The sequence below is a fragment of the Nerophis lumbriciformis genome, linkage group LG38, assembly GCF_033978685.3.
Source record: "Nerophis lumbriciformis linkage group LG38, RoL_Nlum_v2.1, whole genome shotgun sequence".
In the NCBI taxonomy this organism is placed as follows: domain Eukaryota; kingdom Metazoa; phylum Chordata; class Actinopteri; order Syngnathiformes; family Syngnathidae; genus Nerophis; species Nerophis lumbriciformis.
Genome location: NC_084585.2, coordinates 19,153,257 through 19,169,660, shown reverse-complemented (window position 1 = coordinate 19,169,660; position 16,404 = coordinate 19,153,257). Strand labels below are relative to the sequence as shown.

At 40.8% G+C, this 16,404-nt stretch overlaps 1 protein-coding gene across 1 annotated transcript; it reads left to right on the top strand.

Annotated features, from left to right (window-relative positions):
• The first annotated feature begins 224 nt into the window (after window positions 1-224).
• Window positions 225-16,399, top strand: LOC133578125 (transmembrane protein 82-like). The gene is made up of 7 exons (XM_061932304.2): window positions 225-291; window positions 355-427; window positions 6,727-6,729; window positions 13,225-13,405; window positions 13,463-13,880; window positions 15,638-15,822; window positions 16,264-16,399. Exons 1-7 carry the CDS (start codon window positions 225-227, stop codon window positions 16,321-16,323), a joined length of 987 nt encoding a protein of 328 aa, XP_061788288.2. The 3' UTR covers window positions 16,324-16,399.
• Window positions 16,400-16,404: the final 5 nt, after the last annotated feature.

Genomic DNA, 16,404 nt, shown 5'->3' with positions numbered 1-16,404 from the left:
TTTGAGGGAATTTTCTCTTTAATCAAGCACTGATTGGATTGACAATCCGAGTGAAAGCTCTTCTGACCTTTGGACGTTCAGTCAGAGAGTGTTCACTGTGATCAAGCAGCAACGAGGAAGCTTCATATTTGGCTAGAAGCTTACAAATGATATATAGAAATTATATATAGGCATTTAGTGCTTGTGGCAATAATAATAATAATAATAATAACACACACACAGAAATGGTTTTCTCTTGGATCTTTGCGCTAAATCCTTTTGAGTCCAATCCATTTGACTGTTTTTTGCAAGGTGAGTTGATGTGGATTGGGAAGTCCAGTAGTGCTGTTCTGTCATTCTGTTGATGTTTTAAAGGGGTTGTTGCCGCTTGTGGAGTATCAGTGTTATGCAGCCTGATGAGAGTCTACTACTTCACTCAAACGTGCAGGTGAGATTTTTAAAACTGTATAAACCATTGGTGTTGAAACTTTTTCACAATTATTGTGTACATGAATTATGCTAACACTATCTGTGTTACAAAACATGCTGTAATGTCAAATCATTAAGATACACCACAGTCTAGCGATGTATACACTATAAATCAGTTTCAACCTTTTCTGAGCCAAGGCACATTTTTTTCCTTGAAAAATTCTCGAGGCACACCACCAGCAGAAAACATAAACAAATGAAACTCAACAGCCGGTATTGACAATAAAAAGGTGTTCTCGCAATTGTTGGATATGAATTCAAACCATAACCAAGCATGCATCACAATAGCTCTTGTCTCAAAGTAGGTGTACTGTCACGACCTGTCCCATCACGCCGTGACTTATTTTGAGTTTTTTGGTGTTTTCCTGTGTGTAGTGTTTTACTTCTTGTCTTGCGCTCCTATTTTGGTGTTGATTGCCATGTCATGTACGGATGTACTTTGTAGACGCCGTCTGCTGCTCCACACGCTGTAAGTCTTTGCTGTCGTCCAGCATTCTGTTTTTGTTTACTTTCCAGCCAGTTCATTGTTAGCTTCGTTTTGCATAGCCATCCCCAAGCTTCAATGCCTTCTGTTTGCGGCACTTGCCTTTTGTTTATTTTTGGTTTAAGCATTAGATACCTTTTCTACCTGCTGCCACCTACTGATTTGGAAGAGTATTACACGGTTACTCTGCCGACCTCTAGACAGCACAGACACTCAACAACGGATTATAATTACTGGTTTGCAAAAAATATTTTTAACCCAATTGGGTGAAATTACATAATCTCTCACGGCACACCAGACAATATCTCACGGTACACTAGTGTGCCGCGGCACAGTGGTTGAAAAACACTGCTATAAACAATAAGTGGCGCCAAACAACTTCTCCTCCAGCAGGTCCAAAGTTTTCTTCCTGTCACTTACACACATTAGTGACCCGGAGGGAGTAAATAAAGTGACTCGAAGGTAGTTGGTGTGTTAGCAAACAACAGAAGAGGGGTTATGATTTTTTAGTTTTATTTGATTTATTTATTTGACAGGGACAGTACAATTAAACACTGCTTAACATGGACCCCGACTTAAACAAGTTGATATACTTATTCGGGTGTTACTATTTAGTGGTCAATTGTACAGAATATGTACTGTACTGTGTAAACTGTACTGTTTAATATAATGTATTCTCTTCCTTTGCAATCTACTAATAAAAGTTTCAAAAGTTTCAATGCTACCCATAGGTAACCGATGTCAAAGTACATTAGACTTATAGCCACCGGCTAATTTGCAACCCTTGTCCCTTGTGAGGCTTTTAAAGAAAAGTAGAGAAAAGTGTAAAACACATACAAAAGTATTAAGACAAGTCCAAAAATAAAAATAACTTGAAAATAATTGGCCCCATTTGTCCGTACTACACCTAGTTCTAGTGCTCACACTTATGGTTTTCCTCAAGCCGCTTTTTCAGTTTTGTGGAGAAAAGTTTCATGTACGACTGTGACTTTAACTCCAGTGGCAAAGAGTTCCACAGATGTGAGGCCTTCACTGAGAACGCAGACTGACCCAGAGTGACCTTTTCACTCTGCAGCTCCTACCGACTGCAGCTCCAGTGTGCACACCTTCACTACTGTACAGTTGTGGTCAAAAGTTTACATACACTTGTAAAGAACATAATGTCATGGCTGTCTTGAGTTTCCAATAATTTCTACAACTCTTATTTTTTTGTGATAGAGTGATTGGAGCACATACTTGTTGGTCACAAAAAACATTCATGAAGTTTGGTTCTTTTATGAATTTATTTCTGACATCTCTGACATCACATGGACAAAGATAAGACCTTCTGGAGGAAAGTTCTGTGGTCAGATGAAACAAAAATTGAGCTGTTTGGCCACAATACCCAGCAATATGTTTGGAGGAGAAAAGGTGAGGCCTTTAATCCCAGGAACACAAGGCCTACCGTCAAGCATGGTGGTGGTAGTATTATGCTCTGGGCCTGTTTTGCTGCCAATGGAACTGGTGCTTTAAATGGGACAATGAAAAAGGAGGATTACCTCCAAATTCTTCAGGACAACCTAAAATCATCAGCCCGGAGGTTGGGTCTTAGGCGCACACAATGACCCCAAACACACGTCAAAAGTGGTAAAGGAATGGCTAAATCAGGCTAGAATGAAAGTTTTAGAATGGCCTTCCCAAAGTCTTGACTTAAACGTGTGGACAATGCTGAAAAAACAAGTCCATGTCAGAAAACCAACAAATTTAGCTGAACTGCACTAATTTTGTCAAGAGGAGTGGTCAAAAATTCAACCAGAAGCTTGCATGCAGAAGCTTGTGGATGGCTACCAAAAGCGCCTTATTGCAGTGAAACTTGCCAAGAGACATGTAACCAAATATTAACATTGCTGTATGTATACTTTTGACCCAGCAGATTTGGTCACATTTTCAGTAGACCCATAATAAATTCATAAAAGATCCAAACTTCATGATTTTTTTTTTGTGACCAACAAGTATGTGCTCCAATCACTCTATCACAAAAAAAATAAGAGTTGTAGAAATTATTGGAAACTCAAGACAGCCATGACATTATGTTCTTTACAAGTGTATGTAAACTTTTGATCGCGACTGTACCTTTGTATTTCTTGACACATCACATCAGGGGCTAATCTATTAAGACACTTAAAAATAGCTTTTAAAAATTAGAAATTTATAAAATTATCAAAACTCATCATGTTATATTTTGGAGTAATATGGCAGTCGGTACTATGCTTCATTAGTTTTTGGTCAAATATATTTAGTGTTTGTATATGATGCTAGATTTAAGACAGGGGTGCCCACACTTTTTCTGCAGGCGAGCTACTTTGCAATTGACCAAGTGGAGGGGATCTACCTCATTCATATAATATAATTTTTTTAAATTTATTTATGAAAGAGACTTTTTTTTGTTAACAAATTAAAGGTGTTTAACGATAATACAAGCATGTTTAACACATATAGATTCCTTTCTTTCATGAAGACAAGAATATAAGTTGGTGTATTACCTGATTCTGATGACTTGCATTGATTGGAATCAGACAGTATTGCTGATAACGTCAGCATTTTCAAATGGAGGAGAAAAAAAAGTCCTCCTTACTGTCCAAAAACCACATGAAAGTGGTTGGTTTTTGGCATCTTATTTGTCCAGCTTCCATTCTCCTTTTTATACACTTTACAAGAAATACATTTGCGGCAAACTCTGTAATTTGCTAGCTTTCTGAGACTCTTATTTTGTTAGCGCAGGCAGGATGAAGCAGGGCTTTTATTGTGAAGACAGGAACTGTTCAGTCGGTCTTTAGAGTTTTGACGGCAGGTACGGCGTGAGAGTCTGTTGAAATAAAAATTGTTTCTCGCCTTCCTGTCGGTCATTTTTTCTTAATAATGATCTCGCAGCAGTAATGGGCACCCCTGTTTTAAGATAATCGTGATCAATAATGCAGAGTTGTCGAAGAACTGTCCAGAAGCTAAAAAACTTGATTGATAAAAATGTGATGATTAAAAATACACCGGTACCACCCTACCTCATTAGTAACAATAACAGTAAATGGACTAGTTTGTCACATGCAATGGTTGGCTGTATGATGGTATACAAAACCAAGCCACTGATCTAAAAAAAAAAAAAAAAATGCTCCATGTATGCGAGAGTACCTGTGCTGTAGGCAGTGTTTCTTAACCATTGGGCTGTTGGGTTGTTGTTGTTGTTGTTGTTGTTGTTGTTGTTGTTGGGATGCGAGCGCCGCAAAAATGATGACCAAACTAGTGAATCTGTATTTTCATTTCCGCTTTAATTGTATTGACCGTTTACTTAAGAAACACATTTGTTATTAATTAAGTTTATTTATTTTAGCACCACATAATTGTATGTACATGTATTTTTCATCAGTTATGTATGTGTCCCTTCTAGGGTTGTACGGTATACCGGTACTAGTATAGTACAGTGATACTAATGAATCATATTCGGTACTATACCGTCTCTAAAAAGTACCGGTTGTAATGTTGAAACGGAAAATAACCAGATATTAACAGTAAATGAACAAGTAGATTGATAATCCATTTTTACAGATTGTCTTTAATAATGTTGACAAAATAATAGAATGTAAAATGACACAATATGTTACTGTATATGTCAGCAGACTAATTAGGAGCCTTTGTTTGCTTACTTACTAATAAAAGACAAGTTGTCTTGTATGTTCACTATTTTATTTAAGGACACAATTGCAATAACAAACATATGTTTAATGCACCGTAAGATTTTTTGGTTAAATAAAGACAACAATGCAATTTTTATGGTCCCCTTTATTTAGAAAAGTATCAAAATACTGGTACCAAAATATTGGTATCGGGACAACACTAGTCCCTTCATATGCAGTATATTTGGTTAGTACTTATTTTTCTAATCAGCCTGACCTAAGCCTAAGTTTTATGTGGTAAATAATAAATATTCTTCGTGATTAACACATGGTTTCATATCATTTGACAATGTGGAAAACTCTAAGTTGGTTAGATATAATTTTTTAACACGATTAAAATCAGGAGGAAGATTATTAATTCAGTGTTAATGTTTGAGTGGGTCCCAGGCCCCTCTGTAGTGGAAAAGTTGGGGCCTGAGGTCAAAAAGGTTAAGAATCCCTGGATTTGGGTGAGCAAATCAGGCGCTCCTTCTCTACTACCTCGTAGAAGGTCGTAAACGTCAATCGTGTGGGACTTCTTCACTGTTTTCGAGGGAGTCTTTTCGTGTGCTATTTGCACCAAATGTTGTACAAACATTTGCACTTCAACACATCAAACCTTATCAGCCACCCGGTGGCAGGCCGTGCGTTTCCCACCTAGGCCTTTAGCGATTGATTGATTGATTGATTGATTGAGACTTTTATTAGTAGATTGCACAGTGAAGTACATATTCCGTACAATTGACCACTAAATGGTAACACCCGAATACGTTTTTCAACTTGTTTAAGTCGGGGTCCACTTAAATTGATTCATGATACAGATATAAACTATCAGATATATATACTATCATCACAATACAGTCATCACACAAGATAATCATCAGGGTGTATACATTGAATTATTTACATTATTTACAATCCGCGGTGTGGGGGCATGGTTAAGAGGGGAGGAGTATATTTACAGCTAGAATTCACCAAGTCAAGTATTTCTTGAATTTCAGTGTTCATTTATTTACACATATACACACACCTATGACTCATCTCCTCATTGTTGAGTTAAGGGTTGAATTGTCCATTCTTGTTCTATTCTCTGTCACTATTTTTCTAACCATGCTGAACACCCTCTCTGATGATGCATTGATGTGTGGCACGCACAAAAGTGCTTTCATCAAATGCACTAGAGTCTGGAATCTTCCATCTCTCCCTAGTATGGCCCAAAACCGGTCAATCTTTGCTTCCTGAGGAAGATCTTCACTGCCAAGCACTTGGTAGTCCACTACTTCTTCCCGGAGGCTATCCAGGTCCAATCGCAGCTGCGGTTTGGAACTTACAAGCGTATTTCTTCATATTACTCGTCGTCGGCGTCGCCATGGCTGTATCTTCCTCGTTCTTCTGCTTCGTCTCCTTGTTGTGTGCGCAGTTGTGCACTGCACTCTCTAAAAGCCCTAGATGTTATTGTCACATATGCATGTACAGTAAATGGCAGTATTGTCCTGTTTAAGAGTGTCACAACATTGCTGTTTACGGCAGACGAACTGCTTTACGGTAGACGAAAACGTGACTGCTGTTGTTGTGTGTTGTTACCGCGCTGGGAGGACGTTAATGAAACTGCCTAACAATAAACCCACATAAGAAACCAAGAACTCGCCCTCGATCATTCTACAGTTATAACGTGATTGGGCAGGCACGCTGTTTATATTGTGGGAAAGCGGACGTGAAAAAAGGCTGTCCTCACTCAGGTCCGCATGGAGCTGGAGGGGGCGTGGCCTCCAGCTCCACCTGAATTTCCGGAGATTTTCGGGAGAAAATTTGTCCCGGGAGATTTTTGGGAGAGGCGCTGAATTTCGGGAGTCTCCCGGAAAATCCGGGAGGGTTGGCAAGTATGCTTCCGGGGTTGGCCGACATCGTCTCACAAGATGTAGTTTTTCTTTAAATATCCTTCTTGAAAATGGCCTTGCAAATATATATCTGCCACCTAATCAACGTTTTGTTCTCCTTCTCCGCTATCCCGGTCTGGCTACGGCGCAACACTTCCTGCCTCCTGCTAAATTGCAACTTGTGATTGGATACTCATTTTGGAATGACAAGTGAGTATCCAATCACAGTCTGATTAACATCAGGCTACCTAGATAGACTACGTCAACCACTTGTGATCTGATTGGCTATCGCAACTGTCTATCAACTGTATGTCCCCGTTCACTTACAGGGTATGGACGCCCACATTGTTGATTCTGAAGGCCTCGAGCAGATTTGGTACAGCATGGCAACATAAACTAGCTGAATTCTGATTGGATACAAACTAAAACTAAAAACAACAGCACTGGAAGGAGCATAATATGACATGAAGAGACTATGAATACTTTTAGATACTTAGGGAAAGTATATAAAAAAATTATTTTATCTTTAATTATGATCAGGATTTCTGGTAATGTTAGGCCAGATAGGTTTTTGATATCGGTCTTGAGAGGGGGGGACATATTTGTATATGTATCGGGTTGGAAAAAAATCCCTAATTGTTAATATTCCGCCACTTTTCGTCCGTGAACTACTCCTTCGATTCAAACCATTCCAACATCAAAATGCTCAACTACATCAGCACATTTAGCACTCTGTGCCATCATGCTAAGGTTTTACTACTTACGTATAAAATACTACACGGTCTAGCTCCGTCCTATCTTGTCGATTGCATTGTACCATATGTCCCGGCAAGAAATCTGCGTTCAAAGAACTCCGGCTTATTAGTGATTCCCAGAGCCCAAAAAAAGTCTGCGAGCTATAGAGCGTTTTCTATTCGGGCTCCAGTACTATGGAATGCCCTCCCGGTAACAATTAGAGATGCTACCTTAGTAGAAGCATTTAAGTCCCATCTTAAAACTCATTTGTATACTCTAGCCTTTAAATAGCCCCCCTGTTAGACCAGTTGATCTGCCGTTTCTTTTCTTTTCTCCTCTGCTCCCCTTTTCCTTGAGGGGGGGGGGGCACAGGTCCGGTGGCCATGGATGAAGTGCTGGCTGTCCAGAGTCGGGACCCGGGGTGGACCGCTCGCCTGTGCATCGGCTGGGAACATCTCTGCGCTGCTGACCCGTCTCCGCTCGGGATGGTGTCCTGCTGGCCCCACTATGGACTGGACTCTTACTATTATGTTGGATCCACTATGGACTGGACTCTCACAATATTATGTCAGACCCACTCGACATCCATTGCTTTCGGTCTCCCCTAGAGGGGGGGGGGGGGGGGTTACCCACATATGCGGTCCTCTCCAAGGTTTCTCAGTCATTCACATCGACGTCCCACTGGGGTGAGTTTTTCCTTGCCCTTATGTGGGCTTTGTACCGAGGATGTCGTTGTGGCTTGTGCAGCCCTTTGAGACACTTGTGATTTAGGGCTATATAAATAAAGATTGATTGATTGATGCTAGGTGCTCGCATGCTAACTGTCAACATGTTAGCATGTTAGTTTCTCTTCCTTGCTGTGAAGAGGCGAGGGCTAATGTGAGCTGGCAGGTGCTTGCCGCTGCCTTCTTTCTCCAAGGAAGTACAGCTACAGTGGGTGAGAACTTCGCCTGAACAATAAAAAGTAACAAAGTGGCAAAACACCTTATCTTCATGCTTTGACAGTGTTTAGACTAGGCCGGGAAAATTATTTTGACTCGGGGGACAAATTTTGAGAAAAAATGTGTCTCCGGGATGGTATATCTATCAATCAATCAATCAAAGTTTATTTATATAGCCCTAAATTACGAGTGTCTCAAAGGGCTGCACAAGCCACAACAACATCCTTGGCTCAGATCCCACATCAGGGCAAGAAAAAACTCAACTCAATGGGATACAATGAGAAACCCTGGAGGGGACTGCAGATGTGGGTACCCCCCATGGGTGACCGGTGCAATGGACGTCAAATGGATCTAGTTCAGTGTTTTTCAACCACTGTGCCGCGGCACACTAGTGTGCCGTGAGATACAGTCTGGTGTGCCGTGGGAGATTATCTAATTTCACCGATTTTTTTGCTAACCAGTAATTATAGTCTGTAAATGATGTGTTGTTGTTGAGTGTTGGTGCTGTCTAGAGCTCGGCAGAGTAATTGTGTAATACTCTTCCATATCAGTAGGTGGCAGCAGGTACCTAATTGCTTTGTAGATGTCGGAAACAGCGGGAGGCAGTGTGCAGGTAAAAGGGTGTCTAATGCTTAAACCAAAAATAAACAAAAGGTGAGTACCCCTAAGAAAAGGCATTGAAGCTTAGGGAAGGCTATGCAGAACGAAACTAAAAGTGAACTGGCTACAAAGTAAACAAAAACAGAATGCTGGACGACAGCAAACACTTACTGTGGAGCAAAGATGGCGTCCACAATGTACATCCGAACATGACATGGCAATCGACAATGTCCCCACGAAGAAGGATAAAAACAAAGTAGATGCGGGAAATATCGCTCAAAGGAAGACTTGAAACTGCTCCAGGAAAATACCAAAAAAAGAGAAAAAGCCACCAAAATTGGAGCGCAAGACAAGAACTAAAACACTACACACAGGAAAACAGCAAAAAACTCCAAATAAGTCACGGCGTGATGTGACAGGTGGTGACAGTACACCTACTTTGAGACAAGAGCTATATTGATGCATGGTTGGTTATGGTTTAAATTCATATCCAACAATTGCGACGACTTTTTACTGTCAACTGAGTTTCGTTGTTTAATGATTTCTGCTGGTGGTGTGCCTCCGGATTTTGTCAACACAAAAAATGTGCCTTATCTCAAAAAAGGTTGAAAATCATTGATCTAGTTAACAGTGTGAGAGTCCAGTCCATAGTGGGGCCAACAGGGGATCATCTTGAGTGGAGACAAGTCAGCAGTAAAGAGGCGTCATCAACTGATGCACAGATGAGTGGTCCACCCCGGGTCCCGACTTTGAACAGCTAGCGCAACAGCTGTGGTCACCTAATAACCTCTCCACACATGAGACGGGGGCAGAGCAGAAAAGAAACGGCAGATCAACTGGTCTAAAAGGGGGGTCTATTTAAAGGCTAGTGTATACAAATTAGTTTTAAAATGGTACTTAAATGCTTCTACTAACTACACTACATTGCCAAAAATATTTGGCCACCCATCCAAATGATCAGAATTATGGTGTGGAGTTGTTTTTCAGGAGCTGGGCTTGGCCCCTTAGTTACAGTGAAAGGAACTTTGAATGCTCCAGGATACCAAAACATTTTGGACAATTCCATGCTCCCAACGTTGTGGTAACTGTTTGGAGCGGGCCCCTCCCTCTTCCAACATGACAAGGTCCATAAAGACATGGATGATAGAGTCTGGTGAGAATGAACTTGACTGGCCTGCACAGAGTCCTGACCTGAACCCAATAGAGCACTTTTGGGATGAATTTGATCGGAAACGGAGCCAGGCCTTCTCGACCAACATCAGTGTGTGACCCACCAATACGCTTTTGGAAGAATGGTGGAAAATTCCTATAAACACACTCTGCAACCTTATGGACAGCCTTCCCTGAAGAGTTGAAGCTGTAATAGCTGTAAAAGGTGGACCGACATCATATTAAACCCTATTGGTTAGGAATGGGATGGCACTTCAAGTTCATATGTGAATCAAGGCAGGTGGCCAAATACTTTTGGCAATATAGTGTATATGTGTACAAATATATATATATACACACACACACACACACACACACACACACACACACGCACGCACACACACACACACACACACACACACACACACACACACACACACACACACACACACACACACACACACACACACACACACACACACCTATACATGTAAAATGTGATAATCTGCTGTAATAGTATGTGTGCTTGGGTCCTATTTTTAGGAACACTAATACAAAACCTCACAATAATGTCTGATTGAATGCTAAAAACGTTACGAGAGACCGCCTTAAAAAACGGAATGGAATTTTAAATTTTTTTTACTAAATGAGACACCCAGAATGTACATGAAAATAAAGAATGTGTGATTTACAATATTAACAATGGACGATAAAACACTGAATATTGACAACATATGAACGTCACACCCCCTCTCCATCCACATATTTTACAATCAAGCGAAACGCAACAAAAATGGCAAACAGCAAAATATGAACGCGAAGGGTAAAAAAATAAACCCACCTATAATCTGATACATCTGATATATCACTAAGCTTTAGAACTTTGTTGTCAAAATCTCCTTCCGCGTTTCTCCCTAACACCCGCATTTCAGGCTGGCCGCTCTGGAAACACTCTGTGGAAACGCTCCCCACCCACACTGCTTGGTGCCTCGTCTGAGCTGCTGTGACTTAGATTACCATAGTAACTAATTAATTACATTACTATAGTAACTAGTTAGATGACCATAATAACTAATTATATTACCATAGTAACTAATTTGATTACCATAGTAACTAATTATATTACCATAGTAACTAATTAGATTACCATAGTAACTAGTATATCATGCAAAAACGCAGATTCCAACCATTGAAATACTTTGTATAGTTCAAGACTTACAGTCATTTGAAAACATCACTGCACATCATAATGGCAGCTACAGTTTCTATCTTAAAGATCTAATAAACATTTTTGGGAATGTCCGGCGGGCCAGATTGAAAAGCTTAACGGGCCGCATGTGGTCCCCGGGCCTTAATTTTCCTAGTTCTGGATTAGACATTGTTTAGAACTTTACCTCACCTAAAAGTGTTTGGCACAATAAAAAGTACTACATTTCCATGCAAAACAATTTTGCACACAAGAACATAGAAAAAATATATATATAACAAATAATATGAATTTATTTGAAAAATATAAATAAAATGAGGACAAAATGTGAATGCAGAATTGTAACACCGTACCTGCTGATAACTTGCCTTTAAAAGGTTTGCAAACATTTCACTGAGTCATACCAAAAACCATGGGTGTCAAACTCTGGCCCGTGTAATTTCACTTGGCCTTTGAGGCGATATCAAATTAACACTAAAGCTGGCCCGCCAATTATATATTGCGGCGGTGCCGCAGTAACACCGCATTCACCGCTAATTCGAATACTTGCTAACCCTCCTGGAGTCTTCCAAACTTCAGCACTCCTTCCGAAAATCGTCACGTCTGCTTTTCAGCCAGTTCAACGAGTGCTGGCCCAGTCACATAATATGTGCAGCTTCTGCACGCACACACAATTGAATGCAACGCATACTTTATCAACAGCGATACAGGTTACACTGAGGGTAGCCGAATAAAAAACTTTAACACTGTTAGAAATAAACACCACACAGTGAATCCACACCAAACAAGAATGACAAACACATTTCGGGAGAACATCCGCACCGTAACACAACATAAACACAACAGAACAAATACCCAGAACCCTTTGCAGCACTAATTCTTTCGGGACACTGCAAGGTGTGTGTGTGTGGGGGGTGGGGGGAGGTTTGGTGGTAGCGGGGGTGTATTTTGTAGCGTTACGGAAGAGTTAGTGCTGCAAAAGATTCTAGGTATTTGTTCTGTTGTGTTTATGTTGTGTTACGGTGCGGATGTTCTCCCGGAATGGGTTTGTCATTCTTGTTTGGTGTGGATTCACTGTGTGGCGTTTATTTCTAACAGTGTTAAAGTTTTTTATTCAGCTACCCTCAGTGTAACCTGTATCGCTGTTGATGAAGTATGCGTTGCATTCAATTGTGTGTGCGCACAGAAGCCACACATTTCTTGTGACTGGGTCAGACCGATGTTAGAATGGATGAAAAGCGGACGTGACGACAGCTCGTAGAGTACGTTAAAGGCAGTGCATTTAAGGCACGCCCCCAAGACTGTGGTCCGGGTGGACTACGAGATATAATGACTGATGAACACCTTTGCTCGATAATGAAGGTTGCCTCAGCTCAAAGCCTGAGCCCCGACATTAATGAACTAGCATCCAAGAAAAGATGCCAGGTATCTGACTTTGGCACATCAGATTAGATCAGTGTGTTGCAAACTGAGCAGTTTAAAGTCCTGAATGGTTGTTTTATTCATTGTTATTTTATTTTCACATGTATTAGCCTGTGGAAAAAGTTAATATTGATATTGACCTCAGAAGGTATTTGTATTTGATATACCATTGATATTTTTTAATTATTATTATTATTATTTGAAACTCGATTTTGCATTTCACTATAAAGCTATATACCGTAAGCCTTGCTTGTTCAATATTCAATGCAAAACTTGTTTGGGTCCCTATTAAAAGGTTAATTTGTTCAACCTTGGCCCGCGGCTTTGTTCAGTTTTAAATTTTGGCCCACTCTGTCTTTGAGTTTGACACCCCTATAAAAATGGGACCCATTACCTCCCTGCTTGGCACTCAGCATCAAGCGTTGGAATTGGGGGTTAGATCACCAAATATGATTCTTGGGCGCAGACACTGCTGCTGCTCACTGCTCCCCTCAACTCCCAGGGGGTGAACAAGGGTGACGGGTCAAATGCAGAGAATAATTTCGCCGCACCTAGTGCGAGTGTGACAATCATGGGTACTTTAACGTTTTAATTTGTCCTAAAAACCTCACCACGTCACTGATGGTCATCAAATGTTTTCTTCCATTTCTCTGAGCAGTGAAAGTGAGAGCAAGGAGAAGGTCTCTCCACCAGGACTATTCACAGCCACCTGGAGATCTTTCGTCCACTTCTGGACTTTGACCGTCCTCCTGTCCTTAGTGGGCTCGCGTGTTTCTTCTCTGATTGTTCTGGAGTTTTCCCTGCGAGCCATCTCCGCCTTTGTTTCCGCCCGACTGGTGAGTTCACACAGACGTCGATATAATAATTCTGTTAACATCTTTCTGGTGTTCCAGGATGCTAATGGCAGAGGTCTTCAACTTCTCCTGATCCAGAGCCACTTCTCCTTAGGATCCGGCATCACCTGCACTCTCTCCTTCCTCCACCAGGGGGCGTCACACAGCTCCCTCGGCGTCTTCCTGGCGGCCGCTCTCAGTTGGGCGTTGGCGGGCTTCTGCAGGTCTCTGTGGGGTCACGTGGCCCGACTGTACCCCCTGCACAGCACACAGCGCTACTGTGGGAAGTGCATCACCCTGCTGGCCTCCGGACATTCCCTGCTGGGCTCGCTGCAGAGACTGGTCCTTCTGGTCTTCGCCGTGGCGGCCGTGGCCTCCTTTGCCACGGTTTATGACCACTTTCTGTCCCAGAAGCAGGCGCTGAAGTTTTGGACGCCGCTCACGCTCTGTTACACAATGCTGGTGGTATATAACCAAGGTTTGGATGTGTTGCTCTTTTTAGGACTTTATGAATCAATTAATATAATTTATTGTGCAACTTTAAATATGTCAGAGGTTCCACAATAGTGTATCAGGTGAGCTCCACTGGGCAGACGCCATCTTGTTTGCTAATTAGCTTTGTTTGCGCCAAGAAGCACTATTGTGTACTTTATTCCACTTTTATACACAGCAAGGACTTAGGGTTGCTTTTTAAGCTGTGTAGCAAAGCCTTCTTTTTGACAAAATTTACTTTTTCCATGTTAGCAATGCTAACATAGCTATGTGAGCTAACCTGCTAACATTGCACATTTTAACAGCAATTTCATGCTAGGTTGGCCTATTCACTGAAGAAAAACAACGCGATCCAACTGACAGCTTACATGTCTGAAGATTAGTGACAGTTTGCAAAATTTGTTTTAAGATGTGTAGTGAAGCCTTTTTTCTTTTTTTTTTAAAGTAAATCAATCAATTATTCAAAGTTTATTTATATAGCCCTTAATCACAAGTGTCTCAAAGGGCTGCAAAGTCTGTTTCAACACAATCAAACTGACAGCTTCCATATCTGAAGATGAGTGACAGTTTGCAGAGATTTATTTCAAGACGTGCAGTGAAGCCTTTTTTTTTTTTTTTTTTTTTTTACAAAAGTGATTGGTGTACACAGGGAAAGTTCACGGTTGTGTTTTATGATGTGTAGCAAAGCCTCTTTTTTTTTTTTACAAAGTCAATCTATCAAAGTTTTTTGATATAGCCCCGAATCACAAGTGTCTCAAAGGGCTGCAAAGTCTGTTTCAACACAATCAAACTGACCGCTTCCATGCCTGAAGATGAGTGACAGTTTGCAGAGATTTATTTTAAGAGAGCAGTGAAGCCTTTAAAAAAAATAAAACATTTTTTTTTTTACAAAAGCGATTGGTGTACACAGGGAAAGTTCATGGTTGCGTTTTATGATGTGTAGCAAAGCCTCTTTTTTTTTTTTTGACAAAGTCAATCAATCAATCAATCTATCAAAGTTTATTGATATAGCCCCGAATCACAAGTGTCGCAAAGTTTCTGCAAAGTCTGTTTCATCCACTTTTGACATACATTGCAACTCTAGGCCTGTCCAAAGTGACAGACGCCATATATCACATACCACAGCGGGGACAGGGGGAAACACGGATTAGCGACTCCAGCATAGCTATGTGAGCTCACATGCTAACATTACACGATTTAACAGCAACATCATGCAAGGTTGGCCTGTTCAATCAAGAAAAACAGCACGATCAAGCTTACAGTTTCCATGTCCGTAGTTGAGTGACCGATAATTTGTAGGAGCTTTATACTGAAGATGTGTAGTGAAGCCTGTTAAAAAAAAAGATTAAAGTTACTTTTAATTACATTGTTGAGGTTCAGAAGTGATTTGAAGACACTTGACAAAGATGTTCTTCGTGAAGTGGTGGTTGTATACATGAGGAGAGCTCTAGGTGGCGTTTTAAGATGTGTAGCAAAGCCTGCTTTTTTAAACGTGTACTTTATCCACTTTTTACATATACATTGTAATTCTGCACTTGTCTTAAAACAAAGCGTGTCGCTCTGCCAAGTCAATCAGCTACTGTAATGTTGCCTGTATGTATACACAGAATGTGTTTTAAGATGTGTAGTGAAACCTGCTTTTTTTTTTTTAAATCACAAACTGCCTCTATGGACACATATTACTGTTAAAATGTTGTTCAAGAAAATCACTGACAGTGTAAACTTTTCTTTTGTTTCATCCAGAGGATCAACAACGTCAGGGTGGCACTGAGGCCCTCGTGCACACCGTGGTGCTGCGCCTGGGGGCCCTGCTGGTTCTGATGCTGACGGTGGGAAACTGGTCTGATGTCCTCCATGTCCTCTTCACTTTCTTTGGGGAAGCTGTCTGCCTGTTTTTCTCGCAGGATCTGCTGCAGATCATCTTAAAGGTCTGTGCGCAAAATGTTTAATTATTATTGTTAAAGCAATGCGGGTGCTGTTGATTCAGTTTGAACAGAGCTGTACATAGAGAGACTACAGCCAAATTGGTTTCAAAGTTGGTAGCAAACTTGGTGCTCTGTCATCACGCACGGGGCTTTTGACTAATTGGAAAGAATATGGCCAGAAGATCTCATAAATGATTGATCAAAAGCCCCTCACGTGACTACAGGGCACCATGTTTGCTACCAACTTTGAAACAACGTTGGTCATACTCTCTCAATACACGGCTCTGAGTTTCAACTAGTTTTAACTAAAGCCACACATTACAACACTAAAATGGAAACAGTTTCAACCAACTCTTTAAAAAAATGTATTAAAAAAAACCCGCCATTAAATAATTAATGAATCGCTACGTTTAGTGCTAATATGGACATGTCTCCCACTTACAGGAAGAAGAAGAGGACACCAACATGAGAAAATTATCAGAGAAAATGAGAGCACACAAGTAAAACGCGGTCAAAAAGCAGCTGATAAAGTCTACCTCAAATACATTTACCTCAAACGTCAATAAATATACTTTGATAGGCATT